Source organism: Callorhinus ursinus, unplaced genomic scaffold (genome assembly GCF_003265705.2).
Source record: "Callorhinus ursinus isolate GAN/ISIS: 27379988/994484 unplaced genomic scaffold, GSC_fseal_2.0 scaffold38, whole genome shotgun sequence".
Classification (NCBI taxonomy): Eukaryota; Metazoa; Chordata; class Mammalia; order Carnivora; family Otariidae; genus Callorhinus; species Callorhinus ursinus.
In genome coordinates this window covers 11,940,818-11,965,982 of record NW_027397100.1, presented here as the reverse complement: position 1 = coordinate 11,965,982, position 25,165 = coordinate 11,940,818, and the positions used below count along the sequence as shown (strand labels likewise).

Here is a 25,165-nt window from a genome sequence, read left to right as displayed (position 1 = left end):
TCGGTACTATGTACCGAGAACACTGAGATGGAAAGACAAGTCCCTTCCTCCCAGAGTTCACATTCTTACAGTGTAAAATTAGAGAGATGCATTAGGGTTCCAGGATGCTGAGGTTCTGTGCCTCCATTTTTTTGTGGACCAGGGAAGACTGTTCTTTCCCAGAAAGGCACCAGCTAACTGTGGCTCCTCTTGCTCTCCATTCCTTGGAAGCCGCCATTCAGTCAGGGAGGGTGATTTGTCTCTACCCACCTCATCATGTCTGATTCTAAAAAGAGAAAATGCTGGTTCGGTTTTCCCTCCTGCTTTGGAAAAACATTTCCTGGTGTTATTCTGCTGGCATTCCCCTCTCCCCACTTCCCCACAAACGACTTCAGCCCCAGACCTCTGTTGTCATCTCAGTTGCCAGGGTGCTTTCGTGCTTGTTCAGGCAGAGGGGGCTTTTGTTGGCATGAATTCAGCTGGAAGCAGGGGAAGAAAAGCCAGCTGGAAAAGAAACATTTCATTCTAGCCTGGGAACGGAAACCAAGGGCAGGCTCTGCTTTTTCTCTGCCCTAGCCAAGAACCTGGTCACCCCAAGTGAGCCGGGATAAGAGCATATAGCCTGGGATCTGGTGGGTGGGGGAAGGAGTGCACCCCGTGCCTTTACTCCACTGGTGCACAGTTCCAGTGCCAGGCATAGTTAAGTTGTTCTTAATAAATGTTTGCTCTTTTTCTTTTTTTTTAAGATTTTATTTATTTATTTGAGAGAGAGAGTGTGTGTGTGTGTTAGGGGTGGGGCAGAGGGAGAGGGAGAAGCAAGACTCCCTGCTGAGCATGGAAGCCTAAAGCAGGGCTCAGTCCCAGGACCCTGGGATCATGACCTGAGCTGAAAGCAGACCCTTAACCAACTGAGCCACCCAAGTGCCCCAAATGTTTGCTCTTTTAAGTATAATTGCCTTTTCATGTCTGGGGATGGAGCAGAAATTGGCTGTTTTATTTAAGTTACTTTTTTGTTTGTTTTGATTAGATCGACATGTAAATGGTACATAATTTTAAAAGTGCTTTCTCTGGGGGCACCTGGGTGGCTCAGTCGTTGAGTGGCTGCCTTCAGCTCAGGTTGTGATCCCAGGTCCCTGGGATCGAGCCCCGAGTTGGGCTCCCTGCTTGTCAGGCAGCCTGCTTCTCCCTCTCTCACTCCCCCTGCTTGTGTTCCCTCTCTAGCTATCTCTCTCTCTCTATCAAATAAATAAAATCTTAAAAAAAAAAAAAGGTGCTTTCTCTGCCCTAGCCACTCTTTACCCCTCCCAGAGGCAACCAATTACAAGGCCCACAGATAGTCTCTGCAAATTACAAGCATATACCTGTATATCCTTCTGACACACACATGCATAAAATATTGCAATTAAGTTACCTTTGAATCCTTTACTCTTTACAAGAGCATGTAAGAAATTATTTAGATTGGACCCAGTGAGAAGTCCCTGAACTTCGTCTTCATTATATGGATTTAGGGAATGTTCATTTAAATTTGAGTCTTGAAGTACACAGCCCCACAGAAAGACCTTGAGAGAATAGTTTCTCCCTTCCTGTCCGATCTTCTCTCCCCTGAGTCACTAGTCTCTGAGAAATGGCATCTCAACCACCTGGTTGCCCCAACCAGAACTTGGGGGTTGTTCCTGACCCTGCATTTCCTTCCCCTACACATTGAAACAGGTGATAAACAGGCCCACGGAGTCTCCCTTCGTGATATCTCTTAAGTTCATCCTCATCCCTCTGCTGTGGCCTTAGTTCAGGCCCTTGAAATCCAAACTCTGGGTTATTGCTGTAGTCACCAGTCCTTTCTCCTCACAGCAGCCAGAGGGATCTTTCTGAAATGCAAATCTGATCACATGCCTGCCCGGCTTAGAATCCTTCAATGGCTTTCCTCTAACCCTGGGATAAAGTCTAGCCGCACCTTCATAGGACCTACAAGCTTGTTCTTAAGTTTCTCTCTTGGGCTTTTATCTTTCCTCGCTCCCTCCCCCATTCTCTCGTGCCTTTCTGTTCCTCCTGTCTGGGATGCGTCTCTCTTGCCTGACTCTTACCATCCTTTAAAGTGTGTGATAACTGCAAAGGTTAGGTCCCCACCTGTGGGCTCCCCTAGCCCCCTGTGCCTACCTCTGTCATTATATCACATTGCCCATCTCTTTGCTGGTTTGTGAACTCCTTTAGCCTTGGTAAATGGTAATTTTTTTTTCCTGATCATTCTGGCTAGAAGTTCTATTTTATTTATTTATTTTTTAAAAAGATTTTATTTATTTGACAGAGAAATAGAGAGCACAAGTAGGCAGAGTGGCAGGCAGAGGGAGAGGGAGATGAGCAGGGAGCCGGATGTGGGGCTCGATCCCAGGACCCTGGGATCATGACCTGAGCCCGAAGGCAGATGCTTAACGACTGAGCCACCCAGGCGCCCCTAGAAGTTCTATTTTATTGATCAAAGAGCCAGATTTTTATTTCACTGATTTCTATTATTTCTGTTTTCTGTTTTCTTTTTTATTGAGATATAACTGACATATATTAGTTTCAAGTATATGACATATTGATTTGATAATATATATACTGTAAAAGGATCACCACAGTAAGTCTAGTTAACATCCATCTATATTCTGTTTTATTGATTTTCACTTTGATTCTCATTTCCTTTCTTCTGCTTACTTTGGGTTTTATTCTTTTTCTAGTTTCTTTACTTTTTTTGGGGGGGGAGAGCACGTGTGTTCAGGGGAGGGGGGACAGAGGGAGAAGGGAGAGACAATCCTAAGCAGGGTCATGCTCAGTGTGGAGCTGTATGTGGGGCTCGATCTCATGACCCTGATCATGACCTGAGCTGAAATCAAGAATCAGATGCCTAGGAGCACCTGGGTGGCTCAGTCGGTTAAGCGTCTGCCTTTGGCTCAGGTCATGATCCTGGGGTCCTGGAATCGAGCCCCAAATCGGGCTCCCTGCTCGGCGGGGAGCCTGCTTCTCCCTCTCCCTCCCCCCCAACCCCTCTCATGCTCGCTTGCGTGCGCTGTCTCTCTCTCTCTCTCTCTCAAATAAATAAAAATAAAATCTTAAAAAAAAAGTCAGCGGCTTAACTGACTAGTCACCCAGGCACCCCTCTTTTTCTGGTTTCTTAAGGTAGAAGTTGAGGTCACTGATTTGAGGTCTTTCTTCTTTTCTAATATAAACATTTAGTGCTGTAAAATTTCCCCTAAGTACTGCTTTAGTGGTGTCCCACAAATCTTGATATGTTATTTTTCATTTTCATTCAGTTCAAAATACTTTCTAATTGGGGCGCCTGGATGGCTCAGTTGGTTAAGCATCTGACTCTTGGTTTCAACTCAGATCATGATCTCAGGGTTGTGAGATCCAGCCCCAGGGCAGGCTCTGCGCTGAGTGTGGAGCCTGCTTAAGATTCTCTCTCTCTCCCTCTGCCCTCCTCTGGCTCAACTCTCTCTAAAAAACAAAACTTCTAATTTCTCATTTTATTTCTTTTTGACCTATGGGTTATTTAGCAGTATGTTAGTTTCCAAATATTTGGGGAGTTTTCCAGAGATCTTCTGTTTATGATTTCTAATTTAGTTTTATTGTGGTTAGAGAGCATACTTTGTATGACTTGAGTCCTTTTAAATTTATTGAGTTTTGTATTATGGCCTAGAATGTGGTCTATATTGGTAACTGTTCTATGTACACATGAACAGAAGGAGTATTCTGCTGGTGGTGGTGAAGTCTTCTACAGATGTCAGTTGGGTCAAGTTTATTGATTTTTTTTTTTAAAGATTTTATTTATTTGAGAGAGCGAGAATGAGAGAGAGAGCACATGAGAGGGGGGAGGGTCAGAGGGAGAAGCAGACTCCCTGCTGAGCAGGGAGCCCGATGCGGGACTTGATCCCGGGACTCCAGGATCATGACCTGAGCCAAAGGCAGTCGCTTAACCAACTGAGCCACCGAGGCGCCCTCAAGTTTATTGATTTTGAGCTATTCAGGACTTCTGTATCCTTTTTTTAATTTTTATTTTATTATTATCTTTTTTATTTAAATTCAAGTTGGTTAACATATAATGTAGTATTGGTTTCAGGAGTAGAATTTAGTGATTCATCACTTACATATAACACCCAGTGCTCATCCCCAACAAGTGCCCTCCTTAATGCCCATCCCATTTAGCTCATCCCCCTACTCTCCCCCACCTCCAGCAACCCTCAGTTTGTTCTCTATAGTTAAGAGTCTGTTGTGGTTTGTCTGCCTTTCTGTTTTTATCTTATTTTGTTTTTCCTTCCCTTCCCCTATGTTCATCTGTTTTGTTTCTTAAATTCCACATATGCGTGAAATCATATGATACTTGTCTTTCTCTGACTGACTGACTTTGCTTAGCATAATACACTCTAATTCCATCCATGTTGTTGCAAATGGCAAGATTTCATTCTTTTTGATGGCTGAGTAATATTCCATTGTGTATATATACACCACATCTTCTTTATCCATTCATCAGTCAATGCACGAGACTTCTGTATCCTTATTGATTTTCTGTCTGCTCTATCAGTTGTCAAAGAAGGGTATTAAAATCTGACTGTAATTGTGGATTTACCTGTTTCTCCTTGCAGTTCTATCCATTTTTGCTTTGTATATTTTAAAATTCTATTATTAGGTTTGTACATGTTTCTGATTGTTATATCCTCCTGATATATGGAACTCTGTATGATTATGAGATGATCTTTGTCTCTGGTAATTCTTTGCTCTGAAATCTATTTTGGTTTATTAATTAATATAGCCATTCCAGCTTTCTTTTGAGTAGTGTAACCTTGGTATATCTTTTTTCCATCCTTTTACTTTTAACTTGTCTTTATGTTTGAAGTGCGTTTTTTGTGGACAGCATCTAGTTGGATTTTTAATCCAATCAATTAACATCTGCCTTTTATTATTTTTAGTTTATTAGAGGATTTATTTATTTGAGAGAGAGAGAGAAGGAGGGAGAGAACATGAGCAGGGGGAGGGGCCGAGGGCGAGGGAGAGAATCCTCAAGCAGACTCCCCGCTGAGCATGGAGCCCTTTGTGGGTCTCGAACCCAGGACCCTGAGATATGACCTGAGCCAAAATCAGGAGTCGGACACAACCAACTGAGCCACGCAGGTGCCCCAATAACTTCTGCCTTTTTTTTTTTCCCCAAAGATTTTATTATTTGTCAGAGAGAGCACAAGCAGGGGGAGCGGCAGGCAGAGGGAGAAGCAGGCTCCCCGCTGAGCAAGGAGCCCAGTGCAGGGCTCAGTCCCAGGACTCTGGGATCATGACCTGAGCCGGAGGCAGATGCTTAACCAACTGAGCCACCCAGGTGTCCCCTTCTGCCTTTTAATTGAGGCATTTAGAAAGTTAGATTTTATGTGATTATTGATATGGCTAAATATAAATCTGTCATCTTGCTCTTTTTTTAATTTGTCTCATCTGTTCTTTGCTCCCATTTTTTTCTTTTTTTCTGCCTTATTTTGGATTAAGTGTTTTTATGATTCCGTTTATCTTTTTTGTTGGCTTATTAGCTATAATTTTTTGTTATTTTTAATACTGTAGAGCTTATAATATACATCTTTATGTATTCTACTTTCAAGTGATATTGTCACCTCACATATAGTGTCTGAACCTTACAGTAGTACACTCTCACTTCTCCCGTGGCTCATGTGCTGTTGTTGTCATGTTTTACTTTTGCATATGTTATAAACATAACTAATAAAATAAACTACACTATTATTTTTTGTTGTTGTTGTTTAAAGAGATTTAAATAATTAAAAAGCCTTACATGTTTATCCATGTATTTATCCTTTCTGGTGCTCCTCATACCTCTGTGTAGAGCTGTATTTTCATCTGGTATCATTTTCCTTCTGCCTGATTGATCGGATGTCATATAGAAATTTTACCTTATTGGGTATTAGATATTTTTATATTCCTATATTTTTTTTTAACGACTGTTTTTTTTTTTTAAGATTTATTTATTTGAGAGAGAGAGACAGATAGTGAAAGAGATAGCAAGAGAGAGTACAAGCAGGGAGGAGAGGGAGAAGCAGGCTCCCCCCAAGCAGGGAGCCCCATGCAGGGCTCAATCCCAGGACCCTGGGATCATGACCCGAGCCAAAGGCAGATGCCCAACCGACTAAGCCACCCAGGGGCCCCTGTATTCCTATATTCTTAAGCTTTGTTTGGCATTAGTTAATTTTGTTGGTAACATTTTGTGTTTTTGGGTCCTGCTTTTAAAATTTGTTAGGTGGGCCCAAAGCAGGGCTATTTATTCCCTACCAACGAGACAAGACCCTTCTGAATACTCCACCTAAAGCCCCATGAATTATGAGGTTTTTCAGTATGGCTGAGGAGCAGGTACTATAACCAGCCCCATGTGAGCGCCTGGTACTGTTCTCTCTAATCCTTTTGAGAGGTTCTTTCCTTGGCCTCGGATAGCTTCTTCACACTTGTACTGATGAGTATTTTGCTGGATACTGGAGGGGACTGCAGATCTCCAGGAGTTTGTGTTGTGTGTTCTCTTTCTCTCTCCCTCCCCGTCACCTCCTCCAGCTTTGTCCTCTCTGGTACTCTTTCTCCTGTGAACTCTAGCCTCTTTGGTCTCTCTAGACTCTCAGCTGTATCTTGTCAACTAGGGAAGCCCGCCAGGCTCTGCCTGGGTTTTCTCTCCCTGCACTGAGGCCTAGGAAACTCTCAAAGCAATAAACTAGGGCAGTTGTCACCTAGTTTATTTCCCATTTCTCAGGGATCACTGACCTTTTTGTACCTGATGTCTAGTGTCTTGCAAATCATTGTTTCATTTTTCTTAGGTAGGAGGGTAAGTTCAGTCCCTACCATTTTATCTTGGCTAGAAGCAGGAGGAATGTGGATTTGGATCCTGACTCTGCCAGTTATTCACAAGCTTTGAGAGGTTAGTAAGTTACATAATCTCTCCAGCCTCAAATCTCCTCATCTATAAATGGACTAATAAGACTAATTCCTTATTGTAAGGATTAAATGAAGGAATAAAATACAAGACTCTGAACAGGTGTGTTAACTCAGGTTGGTATGTGTGAAAAGAACACAGGATCAAGGCTGAGCTCCATCCAACCACTTGGAATTGAGAAGAAGAGAGAAAGGATCTAGAAAAACCCAAGAAGAAATGATTGTGGGAGCCAGGGAGCCAGATTCTAGGGTATCTTCTAAAACTAACAGGAGAGAGGCATTTCAGAGAGAGGAGGTCACCGGTGCCAGAACTTACAGGGAAATGGAGAGTGAGGGCATCTAGCTTTACATTCTAACTGTAATTAGCTCTTCTCCCTGAATGACATATATGAATGACATCTGTGGCTAGTGCTGAGCATGAGTGCTGACTTCCTCCACCCAGCTGGAGCAGCTGAGTGCAGAGGCTAGAAGTAGTCTATGATTTTTCTAACACAATTTGTGAAACCAGTTAAAAGAGATACTGCTAATTTTATTGGACAGGAAAAACTTGATTATGTGAAATACTCAGGAAATGGAGTGTATTGCTGTTAATTACATTTCCAAGATCACACAGGGTCAGTCAGAAAAAGCCTTTTGTGTTTTAATCAGTTACTGGAAATTTCAGAACTATACAGGTTCATATATTATTAGACCTGGAGGAACACCTTAGAGGGAGCATCTAATCCACCCTTCCTGTGTCCTTGATGAGGAGTCTGAGCCCTAAGAGGGACTTACTCAGTGACATAATTTGATCATGACAGATTTAGATCAAGAAGCTAGGTCGAGGATCACAGGACCCATGTTTCAGTTTCTGTCTAGACACAAGTCTCCCCAAGAGTAGTGGAAAGAGGGGCACCTGGGTGGCTCAGTCATTGAGCGTCTGCCTTTGGCTCAGGTCATGATCCCAGGGTGATGGGATCGAGCCCCACATCGGGCTCCCTGCTCCGTGGGGGGCTTGCTTCTCCCTCTCCCACTCCCCCTGCTTCTGTTCCCTCTCTCGCTGTTTCTTTCTCTGTCAAACAAATAAAATCTTAAAAGAAAAAAAGTAGTGGAACGAGCACTGTCCCAGGACACAGGGCACCTGGCTTGGGTTCCTCCTTGGCCATTACCTCTAACTTTGTAACCTTGAGCAAGTTGTTGAACCTTTGGTTACTTGTCTTTAAATTGGGAATAACCTTAATTGCCTGAAGGCAAGGGGTTGTCCCAGATAATGCGTAACAGTTTCCTCCAGATCTAAGATTAATGTCTAGTGTTATAGAGTGGTCAGGACATGTAAATGAGTAACATGGCCATGTTTATAAGAGTGGGCAGTGGTGGGCACTGAGGTGAACTAGAGACTATGTGCTCCTTCTAAAAGGATGGCTGCTACTTAATTCCATTGGATTATTGCCAGAAAATTTGCATTATCAAAAGGAAGCCAAAAATCTGGATTTTTTTGTGTGAAATATGTAACATTCAAATTTATGTATTAAGACATGGAACAACTAAGACATATCTTTGGGTTGCATGGGTGCTCAGTTTTAGTTTCTGATAGCTATTTAAATGAGATTCTTCTGAACCTTGGCCCAAAGCACAGGCTGTCTGACTGTGGCCCTCAATAACTAAAGGCAGATGACCTTCCTTCCTGGGATCCTAGTTCCCCCATCTGGCCCTGAGTTACCCTTGTCACAAGAGCTACTCCCTGGCTGCCTGCTGTATCTGGGAAGTGAAACACCTCTTCATCCTGCCCAAATTGAACCCAGCTGCAGCAGAGCCCCAGAAAGCCATCAGCTGCCCTTTTAGGAACAAGAGGAAGCAGCCACACAGGCTTTGCACTGTTCCCCTGGGTGGGCCTGACTTTGCTTGGCCATTTTCTCTTCTTCCTTATGGCCTGGGCCACTCCCATTGGCCCAGTCTGGATGGAACAATTTGCTGCTTACTCTGGGTCTGTGCTACTTTCTCTCAGATGTAGTCACAAGGGAAGGCCCTGGGCTCACTGTCACTTAAACAAGCCCCTGGACTCTGGTTTTAAAGCTCTAGGCATCGTGGGATGTCTGGCTAGCTCAGTAAAGCATGTGACTCTTGATCTTGGGTTGTGAGCCCCATGTTGGGTGTAGAGATTACTTAAAAAAATAAAAAATAGAGTTCTAGGCATCCCGACAGGAGTTAATACAGGAAAAATAAAAGGTAGGCAAGTGACAGAAATTTGAGAACCTTTACCAAGTTCTTGTAGCTGTAGTTCCTATAATAGTTCTGTAATATAGAGGGAAGGTTATTTAGGTCTTGGGAAAAGATCTAGAGGACATTATGGGGTGAGAGGACAGAGGGCAGAGCCCACTGGCCTCAGAAGAAATGATAGGGCAAAGTTGGGCATTATGGAGTACCCCCATCTCTTTTCCTTGTGTCAGTGCTAGTATTAGGGGCACAGAGATGTAGATTCCACTCTTGAGGAGCTCAAGACCTAGGGAAGATACAGGGCAGGCATGAGGGAAGAAGATATCCTTTAAAACAGAAAACAACTCATTATAGTCTCCCCAACTATGTAGAATTGTCAACCTACATGCAGAGGAGCTAATAAAATGGTTGGATTTTATCACATATACTTTTAACCAATTTAAAATCCACTGGAAAAAAAATTTGTTTTCAGCCAAAGGCTTTTACTGCCTACCCTCATGGATTACCAGTTAGGTGTTTCTGGGCAGACTGAGCTGCCTATGGATGCCCTTGGTGCCAGACTGCTAGCTAGCTTGTGGAGGGTGGGGAAGGCACAGGAGGCTCTCAGATCCCCAGGCTCAGGCAAAAGTGGGCCAGCTGCCTGCTCAGTACAGGGTAGATGTTCCTCCATGGAGTAAGAATACGCCCTTTGCAGATAGGCAGCTTGGCACTGATCCCAGGCCTCCTACTGTCTAACCATATGACTTGGGCAAGTGATAAACTCTTTGAGCCTCTATTTTTATATCTATTAATGGGGGCAATAACAGTACTTACTTTATAGGGTTATTGGGAGGATCCAATGAACATGTAAAGCACCAGTCGTGGTGCCTGCTACCCAAGAAACTCCTTATGTTAGCTGCTGTTCTATATTATATTTTTCTCCACTGTGCCACAGCTGTATACTATTTCTGGGAGAGACACATTGGGCTAGGGGGCTAGAGCGCTAGGGGGCTGGGGGCTAGGGGGAGGAACAGCACAGGGAAAAGAAGATACAGAGATCCCCAGGGAGAATATCAGACACAGGCAAGGAGAGAGAGGCAGGTTAAAGAAGTGGGCAAGATGGAGAGAAAGCTCACATTTATTGAGTATTTTCAGAGAGATTATCCTTCTCATTCATCTTTGGGGTAGCACGATCACTCCCATGTTCCCATTTGATGAAGAGGTGAAATAACTTACCCCAGGCCAGTGGCAGAGCCAGGATTCTGACACCAAGCTCCATGTTCTTTTCTCTCTGCTCCAGTGCTGGTATGCATCAGCCGAGACAAAGGATGATGAAGCTTATGTTGGCTGAGTAATCAAGGTGGTTTTAAATTGCTTTTTTCCCAAGCTGTCTTTTTGGGGAGGAGGGCATGGTGGTGGTAATGGTAGTGGTTCTCTTTCTATTAAAACAGGCTCTGAGAAGCCCTGCAGTTAATAAGACCAGTGACCAACATTTACTGAGCACTTGACCTTTCTGGCCCTGTGCCAGGTGCTTCACATACGTATGTCATTTTAATCCTCACAATAACTCTATGAGATGAGTATTAGTATCTGAGAATTAGTGAGGTTCAGTAATTTCTCAGGGTTTACTTGATAGTGGAACTGAAACAGCTGAACAGCTGGACTCCCTAAATGACCGTGTTAACTTGGCATGACCCAGCATTTCCTAAGGTTGTTCGAAGGTGTCTTATCATGCCTTTATCTGACCTCTGCAGAACGTACTTTCTATGTGTTGTTTAAATGATTGGGACATTTAAATGTTGTTTAAATGATATATAATGTTAGGGGCGCCTGGGTGGCTCAGTTGGTTAAGCGACTGCCTTCGGCTCAGGTCATGATCCTGGAGTCCCAGGATCGAGCCCCACATCGGGCTCCCTGCTCAGCGGGGAGTCTGCTTCTCCCTCTGACCCTCCCCCCTCTCATGTTCTCGCTCTCATTCTCTCTCTCTCTCAAATAAATAAATAAAATCTTTAAAAAAATAAATAAATGATATATAATGTTAGATTGTTAATTGGGAGGCTTATTTCTTTCATATTTGTCCCCATTAAACAGATAAAGGGCTTCTTTCTTTCTCTCTAGAATTTTTCCTTGCAGTGAGTACTGTACTCCCTGTGTGTTTGCTGATGAAGTCAGCAGGGTTTCAGACTCTACTTGCCTGGTCATACACAAGTACTTATTTTACCATCTCTAAATGGAGCACATTAGCTCCAGGCCACGGAGAGCAAATTAGGGGAACAGGGAGATACATCACAGAGAAGGAGGCTGCTCTGAAAAATGCTGTCTGCACCTCTCGCCTGCACTCTTCAGCTGTGTGGGCATAAATACAGCGTTCCGGGGCTTTTGCAGGATGAGGCCCTCTTTTCTGCAGGTGAGCCTCAGGATACAGAGTGAGGATGGACACAAAACAGCCTCTGTCTGGGTTTAAAGGCATATTTGGGTTTCTGAGACCTTTCTGTAGCTCCTGTAGATCCCATGCTATTCCTGCCACTTTTTTTTTTTAAGGTTTATTTATCTATTTTAGAGAGAGAGAGAGCATGAGCGTGAGGAACAGAGGAGGAGAGAGAATCTCAGGCAGACTCCACACTGAGTACAGAGCCTGACTAAGGACTCAATCCCACCACCCTGAGATCAGGACCTGAGCTGAAACCAAGAGTCGGATGCTTAGCTAACTGAACCACCCAGGCGCCCCGTGCCACTTCTCTACAGGGTAGAGAAATGAGAGCCCAGCCCCGACCCCATCTTCTGAAACTGTGGACAGGATCAACAGTACCCATTTAGGGAAAGTATTCTGGAACCAGGCAGATGTTGGACCTTTTTTCCATTCTTTTTTCTTTTTCTTCTAACTGGGGACTTCGGAGAGAATATTGGTAGCTTTCTGGTTCTTTCATGTGTCAGCATGAGCTTTTAAATGGGTTTTGCAAAGGGCAGAGTTTGGAAATTGAAAGAGCATTAAGAGACTATTTTCCTTATGGTGGGGGAACTGCTGATTTATTTGTAGCAACTTAATTTGGAGATAAGAGAGTTGAGGTGGTGGAAGGAGCCCTGGCTGTAGACCTGGGTTCTAGTACTGATTCTTTCTCTAACTCCCTATGTGATGTGTCACCTTTCTGGGCATCATTTTTCCTCAGTCACCTAATGAGACAGGTCGGACTTCAGGTTCTCTGAGAACACTTCAAGTGTGCACCCCCCCCTTTGATGCCAAAATTGTAACTCATTTAGTTAGGGTCTGGCAGGACATTTGATGCCATGTCACGCAGGGATGCTTACTAATAACCGTCCCTGTAGGACAATGGCTTTCTTTGACATTGGTGATTAACTTGGTTGTTTTGATTTTGGGTCTTTTCTTGCCCACATTCATGGGACAGATGACAGGTGACCCCAGCACAGTGACTAGTGGCTTGAAGGCCAGATGTGGTTCTCCTGGCTGTGAGGGTACCCTGAACATCTAATTACTCAATGGGCGTGATGAGCAGGAACGTCTGAATGATTGCTAGATGCAGGCAAAGCAGGGCTCCCTCAGCTTCACTCGGCTGCATGCCTGCCAGTAGTCTCCGCCATGACCAGCCTGCTGGTTCTTCAGAATTCCCACTTAGTGTTGCATTTGTGTGTAAGTGTCCTCTGGAGTGTGTTTGTGTTTGCTGTGTGCTGAGATTGGAAAAGGAACGGCACTCTCCTCCTTCCCTCCTCGTCCTTGTATCTTCTGCTAGATGAACTCAGATATAGAATCTTGGGTCTTTGAAAGGACACCATCATTCATTCATTCAGTGAGAGGATGTTACTGGGCCCTCCTTCCCATCAGTGCCGAAATCTCTCTGTATTAGTCATGAGTGTACAGTTATGACTTTTTAGCATCTGTTGAGATGCCCTGGGTTTGTGGCTCCTATACTGAATGCCCCCAGACCAGGGCAGGCAGACTTGCCCCTCAGCAGCTCTTCAAAGAGAAGTCAAGTGTGCCTTTGCCTGAGAGAAAGGAGCATCCTATCTAGTTGTATTGAATTGATGTGTTCTCTGAAAATGGTTTCTGTATAGTCACTAACAGGTTCCTTGCAGAAGGAGTTTCCAGTCTTGGGTGAATGTCTTTTCAACTGGTCTCTCTGTTTCATAGGTTATGTCTTTTGTATTTTTCCTCCAAATAGCTATTTAGAGTGTCTAATGAAGCAACTGTCTGGAGACCAATGTTTATTTCAACATGGTTGGAGTTGTTTTTGCATCAGCTTTCAGAGCCAATAAAGCTGGTTATTAGATTCTGTAATTGCTGCTGTAATTACTCTCTTGGAACCGGCAGAGGCATAATTAAATATGGAGATTCCAAGGACTATTTTTTTCCATCTAAAAGCAAACTCTCTAACTTCTGTTGGCCTGAGTTAGATTTCAACTGTTAAAGCCACTGTGTTTATGAATGACACTGATGTTCTTTGACAGGAAAGGGATTTCTTTGGATACCTCTTTGAATATTTGGTTTAGATGAACTCCTTGTAACCCAGTACTTGTTTTTATTTTTTTCATTTCCCCCAGTTTTATTGAGATATAATTGACATAACATTGTATTAGTTTTACTATACAGTGTAATGATTTGATGTATGTATGTATTGTGAAATGATTACCATGATAAGTTTAGTTAACATCTATCACCTCACACAGTTACACTTTTTTTCTTATAATAAGAACCCAGTACTTGTTTTTTTAAACGCAACCATCTGGAATTTGGAGATGTATAAGGCAAGACACTAAGAGCCAGCATATGTTTATGGAAAACATTGGGTTCAGCCCTTTAAACTTTGGCTACGTATAGAAGTAGATTCCCGGGCGCATGGGTGGCTCAGTCGTTAAGCGTCTGCTTTCGGCTCAGGTCATGGTCCCAGGGTCCTGGGATCGAGTCCCACATTGGGCTCCCTGCTCAGCGGGAAGCCTGCTTCTCTCTCTCCCACTCCCCCTGCTTGTGTTCCTGCTCTCACTGCCTCTCTCTGTCAAATAAATAAATAAATAAAATCTTTAAAAAAAAAGAGGTAGATTCCTGTGGTCAGAAATAGGGTTGGGATGGATATTTTACTTTAAGTGTAACAGTATGCAGGAAGAGAGGCATTTTACTCCTGTAGTTTGCCCTAAGTTATACTTTACCACTCTGCCACACGTTTCTAAAGTATAGAGTGGTTCAGGTACTATGAATATTTAAGTTTACACATACTCTTATAGCCCAAATGGTAATCTCATGTCTAATTTCTTTTTTTTTTTTTAAGATTTTATTTATTTCGAGAGAGAGAGCGCACAAGCAGGAGGAGGGGCAGAGGCAGAGGGAGAGAGAGAATCCCAAGCAGGCTCCACACTCAGCGCAGAGCCTGACACAGGACTCAGTCCCACAACCCTGAGATCACGACCTGAGCCAAAACCAAGAGTCAAATGCTTAACCACTGAGCCACCCAGGCGCCCCCTAATTTCAATATTACATTAGGGGCGCCTGGGTGGCACAGTCAGTTAAGTGCCGACTCTTGGTTTCAGCTCAGATCCTGATCTCGGGGTCATGAGATCAAGCCCTGCTTTGGACCCCACGCTCCATTGAGGAGTCTGCTTGAGACTTTCTCTCCCTTGCCCTTTGCCCCTCCCCCGCTAAAATAAATAAATAAATCTTTTTTGGAAAAAAAAAGATCACTCATGAACCACATATGAAGGGAGAAAATGAATAGTGTACACTTTGTCTTTGGAGTTCTTAACTAGTTGAGAAATACACACAGGAGTTAGATTGGGGTAAATAAATCAGCTGTCCCTGCCAGGTACCATCCTGGAGAGTTCACTACATGGAGAGGAAGACTGTGTGAACCCTGCAGGCAGGGGGGGAAGTCCTAGAGGGCCAGGCTCTTTGCTCAGGCCATTTTCTTCCTCTCCAAGAGCACACCTTATGATGAGGATGGAGGGAAGGGCAAGTGCTTACAAAAGTTGCTGTTTTATGGGCCAGGAGGGATGCAGGGAAAGAATCCTATCAAATGATTGTTTTAGCTAGTGTTTCAATGAGACATTATCATTTCTCCTTTGAGTCAGAGGGACACAGGAGATAAAATATGGGTGTATCACACATGAGGAACCCCGTATAAAATACATGAAAAACTTAAAATACAGATGGAATTAGAGATTCAGTTTAATATATATGAAGTACTTATTGTGTACCAGCCATTGTGCTGGATATTGGTCTGTAAACGTGAATAATATAAACATTTCATTCATGGGGGGACTTGCTTCCTTCTAATGTGTTTGGGTATTTGCTTCCAGATCATTTATTGCTTGGGGAATTTTATTTTTATTTATTTTTTTTAAAGATTTTATTTATTTATTTGACACAGAGAGAGAGCGAGCATGAGCAGGAACACAAGCAGGGGGAGTGGGAGAGGGAGAAGCAGGCTTCCCGCCGAGCAGGGGGCCGGATGCGGGCATGATCCCAGGACCCTGGGATCATGACCTGAGCCGAAGGCAGGTGCTTAACGACTGAGCCACCCAGGCGCCCCTGCTTGGAGAATTTTAGAAGTAATGTGGAGGTCAGAGAAATGTAAGATTGGCATACAAGGAGTCACTGTCAGTTGAAAATGTAGGGAGGGCACCTGGGTCGAGCCTCTGCTTCTCCCTCTGCCCCTCCCCCCCACTTGTGTGCTTGCGCACATGCACATGCTCTCTCTCAAAAATAAATCTTAAAAAAAAGGATATGATTCCTTAAAAAAAATGTATTAGAGAAAAAAATTAAAGCAGTTCTAAATCTAATATGTTAATAGGGAAAGAATAAATTTGGTTTTAAAAATCAGAATGTAGGGGCGCCTGGGTGGCTTAGTCGTTAAGCGTCTGCCTTCGGTTCGGGTCATGATCTCAGGGTCCTGGGATCGAGCCCCGCATCAGGCTCCCTGCTCCTGCTTCTCCCTCTCCCACTCCCCCCTGGCTTGTGTTCCCTCTCTGGTTGTGTCTCTGTCAAATAAATAAATAACCTCTTAAAAAAAAATCAGAATATATGGGGAAACTGGTGCTAAACCATTCATGAACACCCTGCTTCTGGGTTGGGGTTTCATACAAAGCAGAGCAGCTCCCTCTCTGTGATTTATTGAAAGTCAGCCCTCTACGCAAGGGCTTGGGGGAAAAAACAAACAAACAAACCAAGAACAAAATTTGAAGAAAAAGACAAAAATCAGAATGTAGCTGACTATATAAAATCAAGGCTCCTGCTACACTCAGGACACTGAAAAGCAGGGCAGGTGTGTCATCTCCTTGTTCATTCTTGAGAACTGTTCCAGTGTCACTTCCATCATTCTGAGCCTGTGTGGGAAGAGCAGAGACCTGAGGGTTTAAACTGACCAGTGGTTGAGCCCTCCTCTCTCCACATAACAGCAGTATGACTTGGATGGGCCACTTCACCTTTCCGATCCCCAGTCTCTTTGTTAGTAATAGATCTGGGATCTCTGCCCCATGACTGGGTAAGGAAGATTAAATGAGAAGGTGGATGGGACTGCCACAGCTTGCTTACCACACAGTAGGCAGCCAGACACCTTGTTCACTTTACTCATGAACATGGCAGACAAGTTTTTATGAGCTGGGCTATGCCATGGGTGGTGGGGATGGCTGAGGTGGACCTGGGAAAGAGGCATCTGTGGGACATTGGCCTGAGAAAACTTGAGACTCATTTGTTGATTAGGATATGTCTGAGTTTGGGGTGCCTGAGTGGCTCCGTTGTTAAGCGTCTGTATTCGGCTCAGGTCGTGATCCCGGGGTCCTGGGATCGAGCCCTGCATTGGGCTCCCTGCTCAGCGGGGAACCTGCTTCTCCCTCTGCCTGCTGCTGTGCCTGCTTGTGCTCTCTCTCTCTGTGTGTCAAATAAATAAAATCTTTAAAAAAAAAAAAATCTGAGTTCGTTTCTGTGGAAAGGCAACACAGCACCAAGGAAGGTACAAGGAAGCAACCCCAGGCCCTGAGCACTTATATACCAGGGTATCTTCCCTCTGCCATGATAGTCAGTGGCAAAGGTATCCCAGAACCCAGCCTGTGGTGACAACCCCAGTCCCTTGCAGGATCTTACAGGCCATATCAAACTCCATGGAGGCTTTGTCGTGTGGGTATAGGGAGCTGTTGAGGGTTTTTAAGCAAAGGAATGACATGGATTTGCACTCCATCTTCTGTGTTCCCACAGTCTCCTTGACACTCCTCACTGGACTGGATGGCCCCTCCAGGGCAGGCTCCTGCCTTTTTTATTAAGTGGAAGACATAACATTTATAATGGCAGAGTCCATGCTCTGGGGTTCCACCCTTGGCTTAATCCCTTCTGCCATCTGATGGCACCACCTGGTGACCTGAATTACGTAACCTCTCTGAACCTGTTTCCTCATCTGCTAAAAAGGGTGGTCATTTCTACCTTAAAGAGTTTCTGTTTTGTGAGGTACTTACATAGCATGTATGACTTAGTATTAGCAGGTGAAGGTGTTTAGAGTCTTGGGGACCTTGGGTATGACTGCAGGTTAGATTTCTCGAGGTTATAGGTCATTCACACAGGAATCAAGGGAGATATAGGTTGAATGTCTTGTCAACTTTTAAGGAGGCACATTTCATTGTTCTTCAGATTTTTTGCAATTTCTCATTAGCCTGCTTTATCCTTTGGCTGGAAGAATTTTCCTAGTGGTTTTATTTGCTCATTTTAGAGGAAGTATGGACTGCTTACCTGCAGTCCCTTGGCAGATGTTCTCAGGATGCATCCTAGGCTAATAGGAAGCATGAGTAGAAGGAGCATGGGACCTGTTCATGTGATATATGGAGAAACCACAGCCCTGTAAGGAAGATGATTGCATGTCCCTGAGAGCCTGCTGGAGATGGCTGTGGTTTGGAGCCCAGGGACATGGTGGAGCATGTGTGTGTGTGGGTACATATGTGTGTTCATATATATGTCTTAAGACTAGTGCTATCCAGGCCAAGGTAGGGGCCCATTCGTTCTGGCCTTGATGCCCATCTGAGATGTGTACTAAAGATATCTTTAGGTGCAAAGAGGGGAGTTGAGATGATAAGGGGAAGGCACCCTGGGTTGTGAGTAGGGAGATGTGCTTTTGGCTCCTGCTGTGCCACAGATTCACCTCGGTCAAATTGCTTGTCCGGACTGGATCTAAGAACAAGATGATCTCTACAGCCTTAACATGCCGGGAAGCACAGATGGATGATGACATTGACTTGACCAAATGGTCGCACTCTAGATTCGCCCCTGGCAGGGAATTCTGTCTTTATTTTAGTTGTGTTGTGTTCTCTATGATAGAGAATGCTACGATAACCATCTTTAGGCATGAGGATTTTTGCTTTTGTTGAATAGTTTCCAGAAGGAAACTGCTGGGTCATAGGGCAGGAACGTCATTATACCTGTTGCTGTGTGTGGCCATGTTGCTTTTCAGAATCAGTATATCAACTTACAGCTATGTGTGAGAGAGCATTTTAGCCCTAACTTATCCAGTATTTAGTATCATTATTATTTATTGTTTCTATAATTTAGCTGGCATAAAATGATACTTTAAAGCTGCTTTATAATAATTAGAGGTGTTGTTTTTTGGTGTCCACTATGTTTAAGTTGTGCTAGGTGTTTATATTCTCTCACTTCTCACAATGAACCTATCGGGGAAGCTAAGTAGCTCACCTAAATCTGTGAACTGGGATTTGAACCTAAAGCAGCATGGCCTCAAAACACATTCTCTGTCTCGGTGTCTTTCCATGCTTTGATTTGTGGGGGTGTGGTTACACAGTATGAACTTCAGCTTGTGTGCTTTGCTGCACTTTGAAGTATGTAAATTTTGTATAGTTTTCTTAGAAAATTGAATATGTTCTTTGTGTAGATGACATTATTAACCTTGTGTTAATAAGGTTAACACAACAACTGAGGTGCATTTATTACAATTAGGGCGAAGACTCAAGTGAACTCTAGGATATTCTGGTGTCAGGCTCTCTGAAACTGTTTTCTCCCCCATGCAGCGGCCCTCCAGGCCCTGAAGCGCAAGAAGAGGTATGAGAAACAGCTAGCGCAGATCGATGGCACACTGTCAACCATCGAGTTTCAGCGGGAGGCCCTGGAGAACGCCAATACCAACACTGAGGTGCTCAAGAACATGGGCTATGCTGCTAAGGCCATGAAGGCTGCCCACGACAACATGTATGTGGATACCCACTGGTGGGGGGGGCACCTGTGTGGCAGGGCCTCAGTCCCAGGACATGGCCTTGGGCGACCCTTTGATTTATCCACTCAAAACCTGAGTTTGTTTTAATTTGCATTCTTTTTTGGAACTCCTTTTATTTATTTTTATTTATTTTATTTTTTTTTTAAAGATTTTATTTATTTGACAGAGAGAGACACAGCAAGAGAGGGAACACAAGCCGGGGGGAGTGGGAGAGGGAAGAAACAGGCTTCTCGCCGAGCAGGGAGCCCTATGCGGGGGCTCAATCCCAGGACCCTGGGATCATGACCTGAGCCGAAGGCAGACACCCAACAACTGAGTCACCCAGGCGCCTCTGGGAACTCCTTTTAGAATGGATTTTGTACCCTATTGCCTAAAGACACAGATCTCAGGGTGCCTGGGTGGCTCAGTTGGTTAAAAGGCCAACTCTTGATCTCAGCTCCAGTCTTGATCTCAGATCACTTAAAAAAAAGAAGATTTCATGGAATGAAACAGTATTTCTGAGTAATTCAAGGTTATTGTGATGAGCAGAGTTTCTAGCTAGAAAGATCCTTAGAAAGTCCTTTCACCCAGGCCCCTGATTATCAAGGTGGGGAAGCTGTGTCCCAAAGAGGGGAGGTGCCTTGCCCTGAGTTATGGATGAGCTTGGATAGAACTGGGGTTAGAATCAGTGTTCATGTCTTTTTCCTGATGCTGTCGGGATCCTGAAAGGGCTTTGGATCTCTCTGTTCTTATATCTGCTTTTGATGGAATTTTCTGGCTCTCTCAGTCTTTGGCTGTCATATTAACAATGTTCTTGGGGTGCCTGGCTGGCTCAGTCAGTAGAGCATGTGACTCTTGATCTCAGGGTTGTAAGTTTGAGCCCTAAGTTGGGTGTAGAGATTACTTCAAAAAAAAAAAAAAACTTTCAAAACAGTGTTTCTCACCTCAGCGAGCCTTCCCTTATGTGGCTACTTCTCATGTACAGTGGCCTAAGAAACTAGATAACCAAACTTGTTACGGTTGTAATTACAGGCCAGGGTAACACTAAGTTCCAAATGAGGGCCTCTCCCATGAACAAATTGTGCATTTGTTGTAGTGCTTGGACTTGGCAGCATATATTTGGGGAGTGTTTAAAGTCCTTTTTTACTTCCTTGGGGGTACTCAGCCATGTCAGGGATTGGCAGAATGTTGCCTGTGGGCCTACCACCTATTTAGTAAATAAAGTTTTATGGATACACAGTCGTGCCCATTAATTTACATATTATCAATGGCTGCTTTTGTGCTACATAGCAGGGTGAAGTGTTCATGACAGTTTGGCCCACAAATTCTAGGATATTTCCTATTTGGTCCTTTACAGGAAAAGTTCACTGATCTCTGCTCTGGAAATGTGGGGTTGCAGGAAAAGTAGCCTTTAAATAAGTGAGGTATTACCTGAGGGTAGATGTTCATTGGGCTGAGCTTCCTAAGATAGGTCCACGTCTGCTCCATTTCTATGTTCTCCAAGATGCCTAGCGAAGGGCACATCTCAGTAAACCGCTGTGCAGGCTTTGAAATACATGTGTATGTATTATACTGATTAGTTGTATGTTTGTAAGATTGACAGTGCACAGAAAGTAATTCTGCATGTTTGCCTTTCTTTTGGGCCCTACTGGAGGAGCCGTAAGTGCATGTGAGTAGAAGGGAAGGACCTATCAACTGGCACAGCTATGTTCTGTGATCTGCGATTTTATCTCTCCCTGTACAGAGTTACAGAGTTGCCCTTGAGCTTGAAGAAGAGCTATTGGCCCAGGAGTTAAAGTCCTGTAGTCTCATTTGACACGTTTATTACTAGCTCACGTGAGAGGCCATGAACGTGGCACCCAACTTTGCTAAGCCTTATTTCCTGAGGGTGTCAGGCTAGATGGTGTCTAAGAACACCTGCATGTTAAAAGGGGGAGAAAGATAATAAAGACAGACGAGTAATTCCTCAGAGGGGGTCATTACAGGGGATAGGGTGGGAAGCGGATTGTGTGCGGTAGGGTTTCTGTTCCTGCCTCATGGACCCTCTTCACAAAGACTGACTGTCCCGTATGACATCTGTCCATTTCATTTAAAGGGACATCGATAAAGTTGATGAATTAATGCAGGACATTGCTGACCAGCAAGAACTTGCAGAGGAGATTTCAACAGCTATTTCAAAACCTGTAGGATTTGGAGAAGAGTTTGATGAGGTGAGTGGTTTCATGCAGTTCGCATAAGCTTCACAAATGTCACCCGGGCCGCCCTTTGATGTGCTGTTGAAGTCTCTCTGGCATGGTGTATGTGGTTTGGAAATCACCACTTCTCATTCCTCCAGAGTCTTGGACATAAATAGATCATGGTATTAACTCTCCTTAATTCTGGATTTTGAGAAATGGCTTTCATTCACTCTTCGGAATAGAAGTTTAGGTTGAGTAAAGGGACCTTCATAGGGACCCCTCAGCAGGCTTCAGGTCAATAACTGGTTTCAGTAATTACCTTGCACATTTCATGGGGGGCCCTGGGCTCAGAGCTGGGGCAGCTGAGGTGACCGCTCCTTGTAGAAGGTTACAGGATTTTCCCTTGGGCAACTCCGATTTGAGGTAAAGGTGAAGCCAAGGAAAGAGCATTTATATCTGACCCCTGAGGGATCCATCTGGAGCTCGGCCACCTACCAGTTTCTGCTGTAGCAACTGGGATCTTGAGTCTCTTAGGATTTTAAAATACACCAGGCCCTATTGAAGAGATTTCATTCTATGTTAGATCTGCGTCTGCTGAAGGCCAGGTCCTCTGCCCTGAACCTAATTCTTTGTGCTGATTCCCACTGTAGCTGGAAAAAACAGCCTGTGGCTCTTAGACTTGGCTCCCAGCACCAGAGTCTTCATGTTTTCAGACTGAAATTTGATGGACTAGTCAAGTTAATTTCAATTCAGCAAATATTCCTGAACATTCACTGAGTGTACCCAGTTCTGAGATAAAGAAAGAGGAATGAAAAGATGCAATCCCTTCTCTCAAAATGCTGACAGCTAGTGCAGGACACTGGATATAGACTTTGTAACTGCCTGATAGGGTATTAGGTTCACCAGTAGAACCATGTGTAAGGTTTGAGTAAGAGTATGGACCTGGAGATCATCTCCCTTCTGACCTTCCTAGAAGGGGTGTGTGTCCTCTGGGTCATCAGGAAAGAGGGACTGTTGCAGGGGGTAGGATTCCCAGGGACATGTCTCTCACTCTTCTGTTTCCTTTACCAGGATGAGCTCATGGCAGAATTAGAAGAACTAGAACAGGAGGAACTAGACAAGAATTTGCTGGAAATCAGTGGACCCGAAACAGTCCCTCTACCAAATGTTCCCTCTATAACCTTACCATCAAAACCCAGTGAGTACTTCTTGCCCAGTCATGACATACCCCTAATGCCCTGTAGTGGGTAATCTTGAGGTTGGTTGGCCTCAGTTTGGGTCCTGAGTTTGCCTGGGATTGAGAATCACAGAAGATCTGTTGTGAAGGCCACGGAGACACCATCACCTCTTTTCCTAGTTTCTCTGTAGAACAGGGTTTCTTAACCTCGGCACTGTTGACACAGCCAGGTAATTCTTTGGGTTGGGGGAGAGGGGTTTTATGTATTACAGATGTTTACACAGCACCCGTGGGCTCTGTCCAGATACTGGCAGATGTCCCCTGCAGGGTGTGGGGGGATCACCCCCAGTTGAGAACCACTCTTCCAGAATGATTTTTCCTATGTCACTAAACAAAAGAAAGTTCTAGGCACTGGGAGAAGGGGTGAGAGTTTAATTCCAGGACAGCTGTTGGTTCCTGTCTAATATCCTCTGCTGTGCACATCTGCAAAAACTTGGGGCCTCAGAGGCAGCCACTGTGGGAAGGAAATATCTTTGGCTCTTCTAGAGACATGGTTCTATAAAACTTTCATTTCTTTCTCCCTGCTCCTTCTTCCCCCTCCCTCTTCTGTTATTTCACCTTAGGTGGGTAGAAGTATTCCACATCAAACTTCTAGGAAAGGCACAGAAGTTTGACTTGGCATGGAGAGAGAGCCTGGGGGGCAGTGTAACGAGGCTGTAGTCCCCTTACCCTCCCATGTATCCAGAAGAAATGGCCCCTCAAGTTGAGTCGGCAGCATGGTGGTGGGTTCAGGCAAAGGGGGTCCAAACACTGTTTAAGGGGCACCTGTGGGTGTGGAGAGGTGGTTCAAGCCACTTGAGGTGGAGGGGGATTGCTGGCAAGGATTAGATCTCCTCTGGGGTTCTTCCTGATTTCCCCATCCTTGAATGCTCTGGGACGAGTTCTGACGGACTGTCAGTGTGGAATCCTTGTTTTGCCCGGCCCCGATGCTGGTGGAGGGGGTGGTGCCGGGAACGTGTGCCTGTTATCTGGAGTTCTGTGTTGCAGCTTCCAGGTGCAGAAAAACAGTCTGCTGATAGCCTGGAATGAGGCTGGGTGCCAGGGTTGTGCTACATCATGTCTCTAAATCAGCCCTGCCCCTGCACCCAGCCAGAATGTGTGAGAGCATCGTGGTTACAGTGTGGTCACAGCCCTCCTAAGTAGCCTTTTCTCCCTTCACACAGCCAAGAAGAAGGAAGAGGAAGAGGATGACATGAAGGAATTGGAGAACTGGGCTGGATCCATGTAACTGGTCCAGTGCAGCTGGGCCCAGACAGACTCTGGTGACCCGTGCAGCGGGCAGGCGTGTGCGCGTGCGGGGCAGGCAGGACATGGTGCAGGCAGGTTCCATTGCTCCTGAGTCTCCCTCCAAAGCCTTGGGGCCGCATCACTGCTCACTCTCTGCACAGCATGGTCTGCACCCAGCGGGACAGGGCGGGGGGAGGGGGGCGGGCGGGTGGGGTGGGAGGTGCCTGCTGTTTATAATGTTGAATTTCTGTAAAATAAACTGTATTTGCAAATCCAACATTGAGCTTCTGGACTATGCTAACTCCACTGCTGAAGCTCAGTGGAAAGGGTCGACCGTTTGCAGTTGAAATGATCTGAAAATGTAGCCTCTGTCCTTTTAAGTCAGTTGACTTGTCGCACATTTCTTTGTAAGACTTGTATGGTACTGGCAGAAAAGTTTTTTAAAAGCCATAGGCTTTTCCTTGTCCTTAGCTGTAATAATGCATCTGACTTTGGTTTCCTTGAGAACTGTATTTCTGTCCATTTCCTGTGTACTGGCCCCTGTGTTTACCAATCTGCCTACCCCTCACTCCTATTCCCCTGGTCTTTTGGAGTTTGTGACACTGATTTGAAATGGATGGTGTTCTCTTGAGAGCAAGTGAGACTGTAGAGTTAAACCCCAGCTATACATTTTTCTAACATAGCTCTAAGGTCCTTGTTGCTGTTTGTGATAACCGATAGATAACTCATTGGAAACATGTGCATACATTTATATTCAGATGAAATTATGGTTTGCACTGTCTATTAAATATCTCAATTAATTTTCATACTTTGCTGTTGTGTTCAATCTGTCATTTGCTTCGGGAGCTGACTCTTCTGAGGCTAGCGTGGTGTCCAGTGGAGTCTGTGGAAACCTACACAAGAGTTGAGCATGACCTGCATCAACAATCTGTACCAAGGAACAGAGTGCATCTTACTAGAAATGTTTCTAAGTTCTGGAGATCGTGGATCTGTGGCCTTCATCTTACCTGGGGACCCTTGGGTACAGTTCAGGAGTGAGGGGTTCTTGCGCAGTTCCGTGGTCTTCCCTTGTTTTTCTCTGTCAGTGTCCATGGGCAGTGCCCACGGGATGGCAGAGCCTCCCCCTGTTGGAAACCATGGTATTCCTACTGACTAGGCCCATCTGGTGCATTGGTTTAGTGAACCAATCTGGTACGTTGGTGCACTGAAGAAAATGGCCTTTCCCGTGGAGAGAAAGTGTAGGGCAG

The 25,165-nt window shown here is 44.6% G+C and overlaps 1 protein-coding gene across 1 annotated transcript in view; it reads left to right on the top strand.

The window, feature by feature from the left end:
- Positions 1 to 24,724, top strand: part of CHMP4B (charged multivesicular body protein 4B) — a 51,278-nt gene extending 26,554 nt beyond the window's left edge. The window contains exons 2-5 of the mRNA XM_025876523.2: positions 19,096 to 19,273; positions 21,373 to 21,487; positions 22,526 to 22,652; positions 23,855 to 24,724. Of these exons, the coding sequence (XP_025732308.1) occupies positions 19,096 to 19,273; positions 21,373 to 21,487; positions 22,526 to 22,652; positions 23,855 to 23,919 (485 nt within the window). The 3' untranslated portion in view covers positions 23,920 to 24,724. The remainder of the gene's footprint in view (positions 1 to 19,095; positions 19,274 to 21,372; positions 21,488 to 22,525; positions 22,653 to 23,854) is intronic.
- Positions 24,725 to 25,165: the final 441 nt, after the last annotated feature.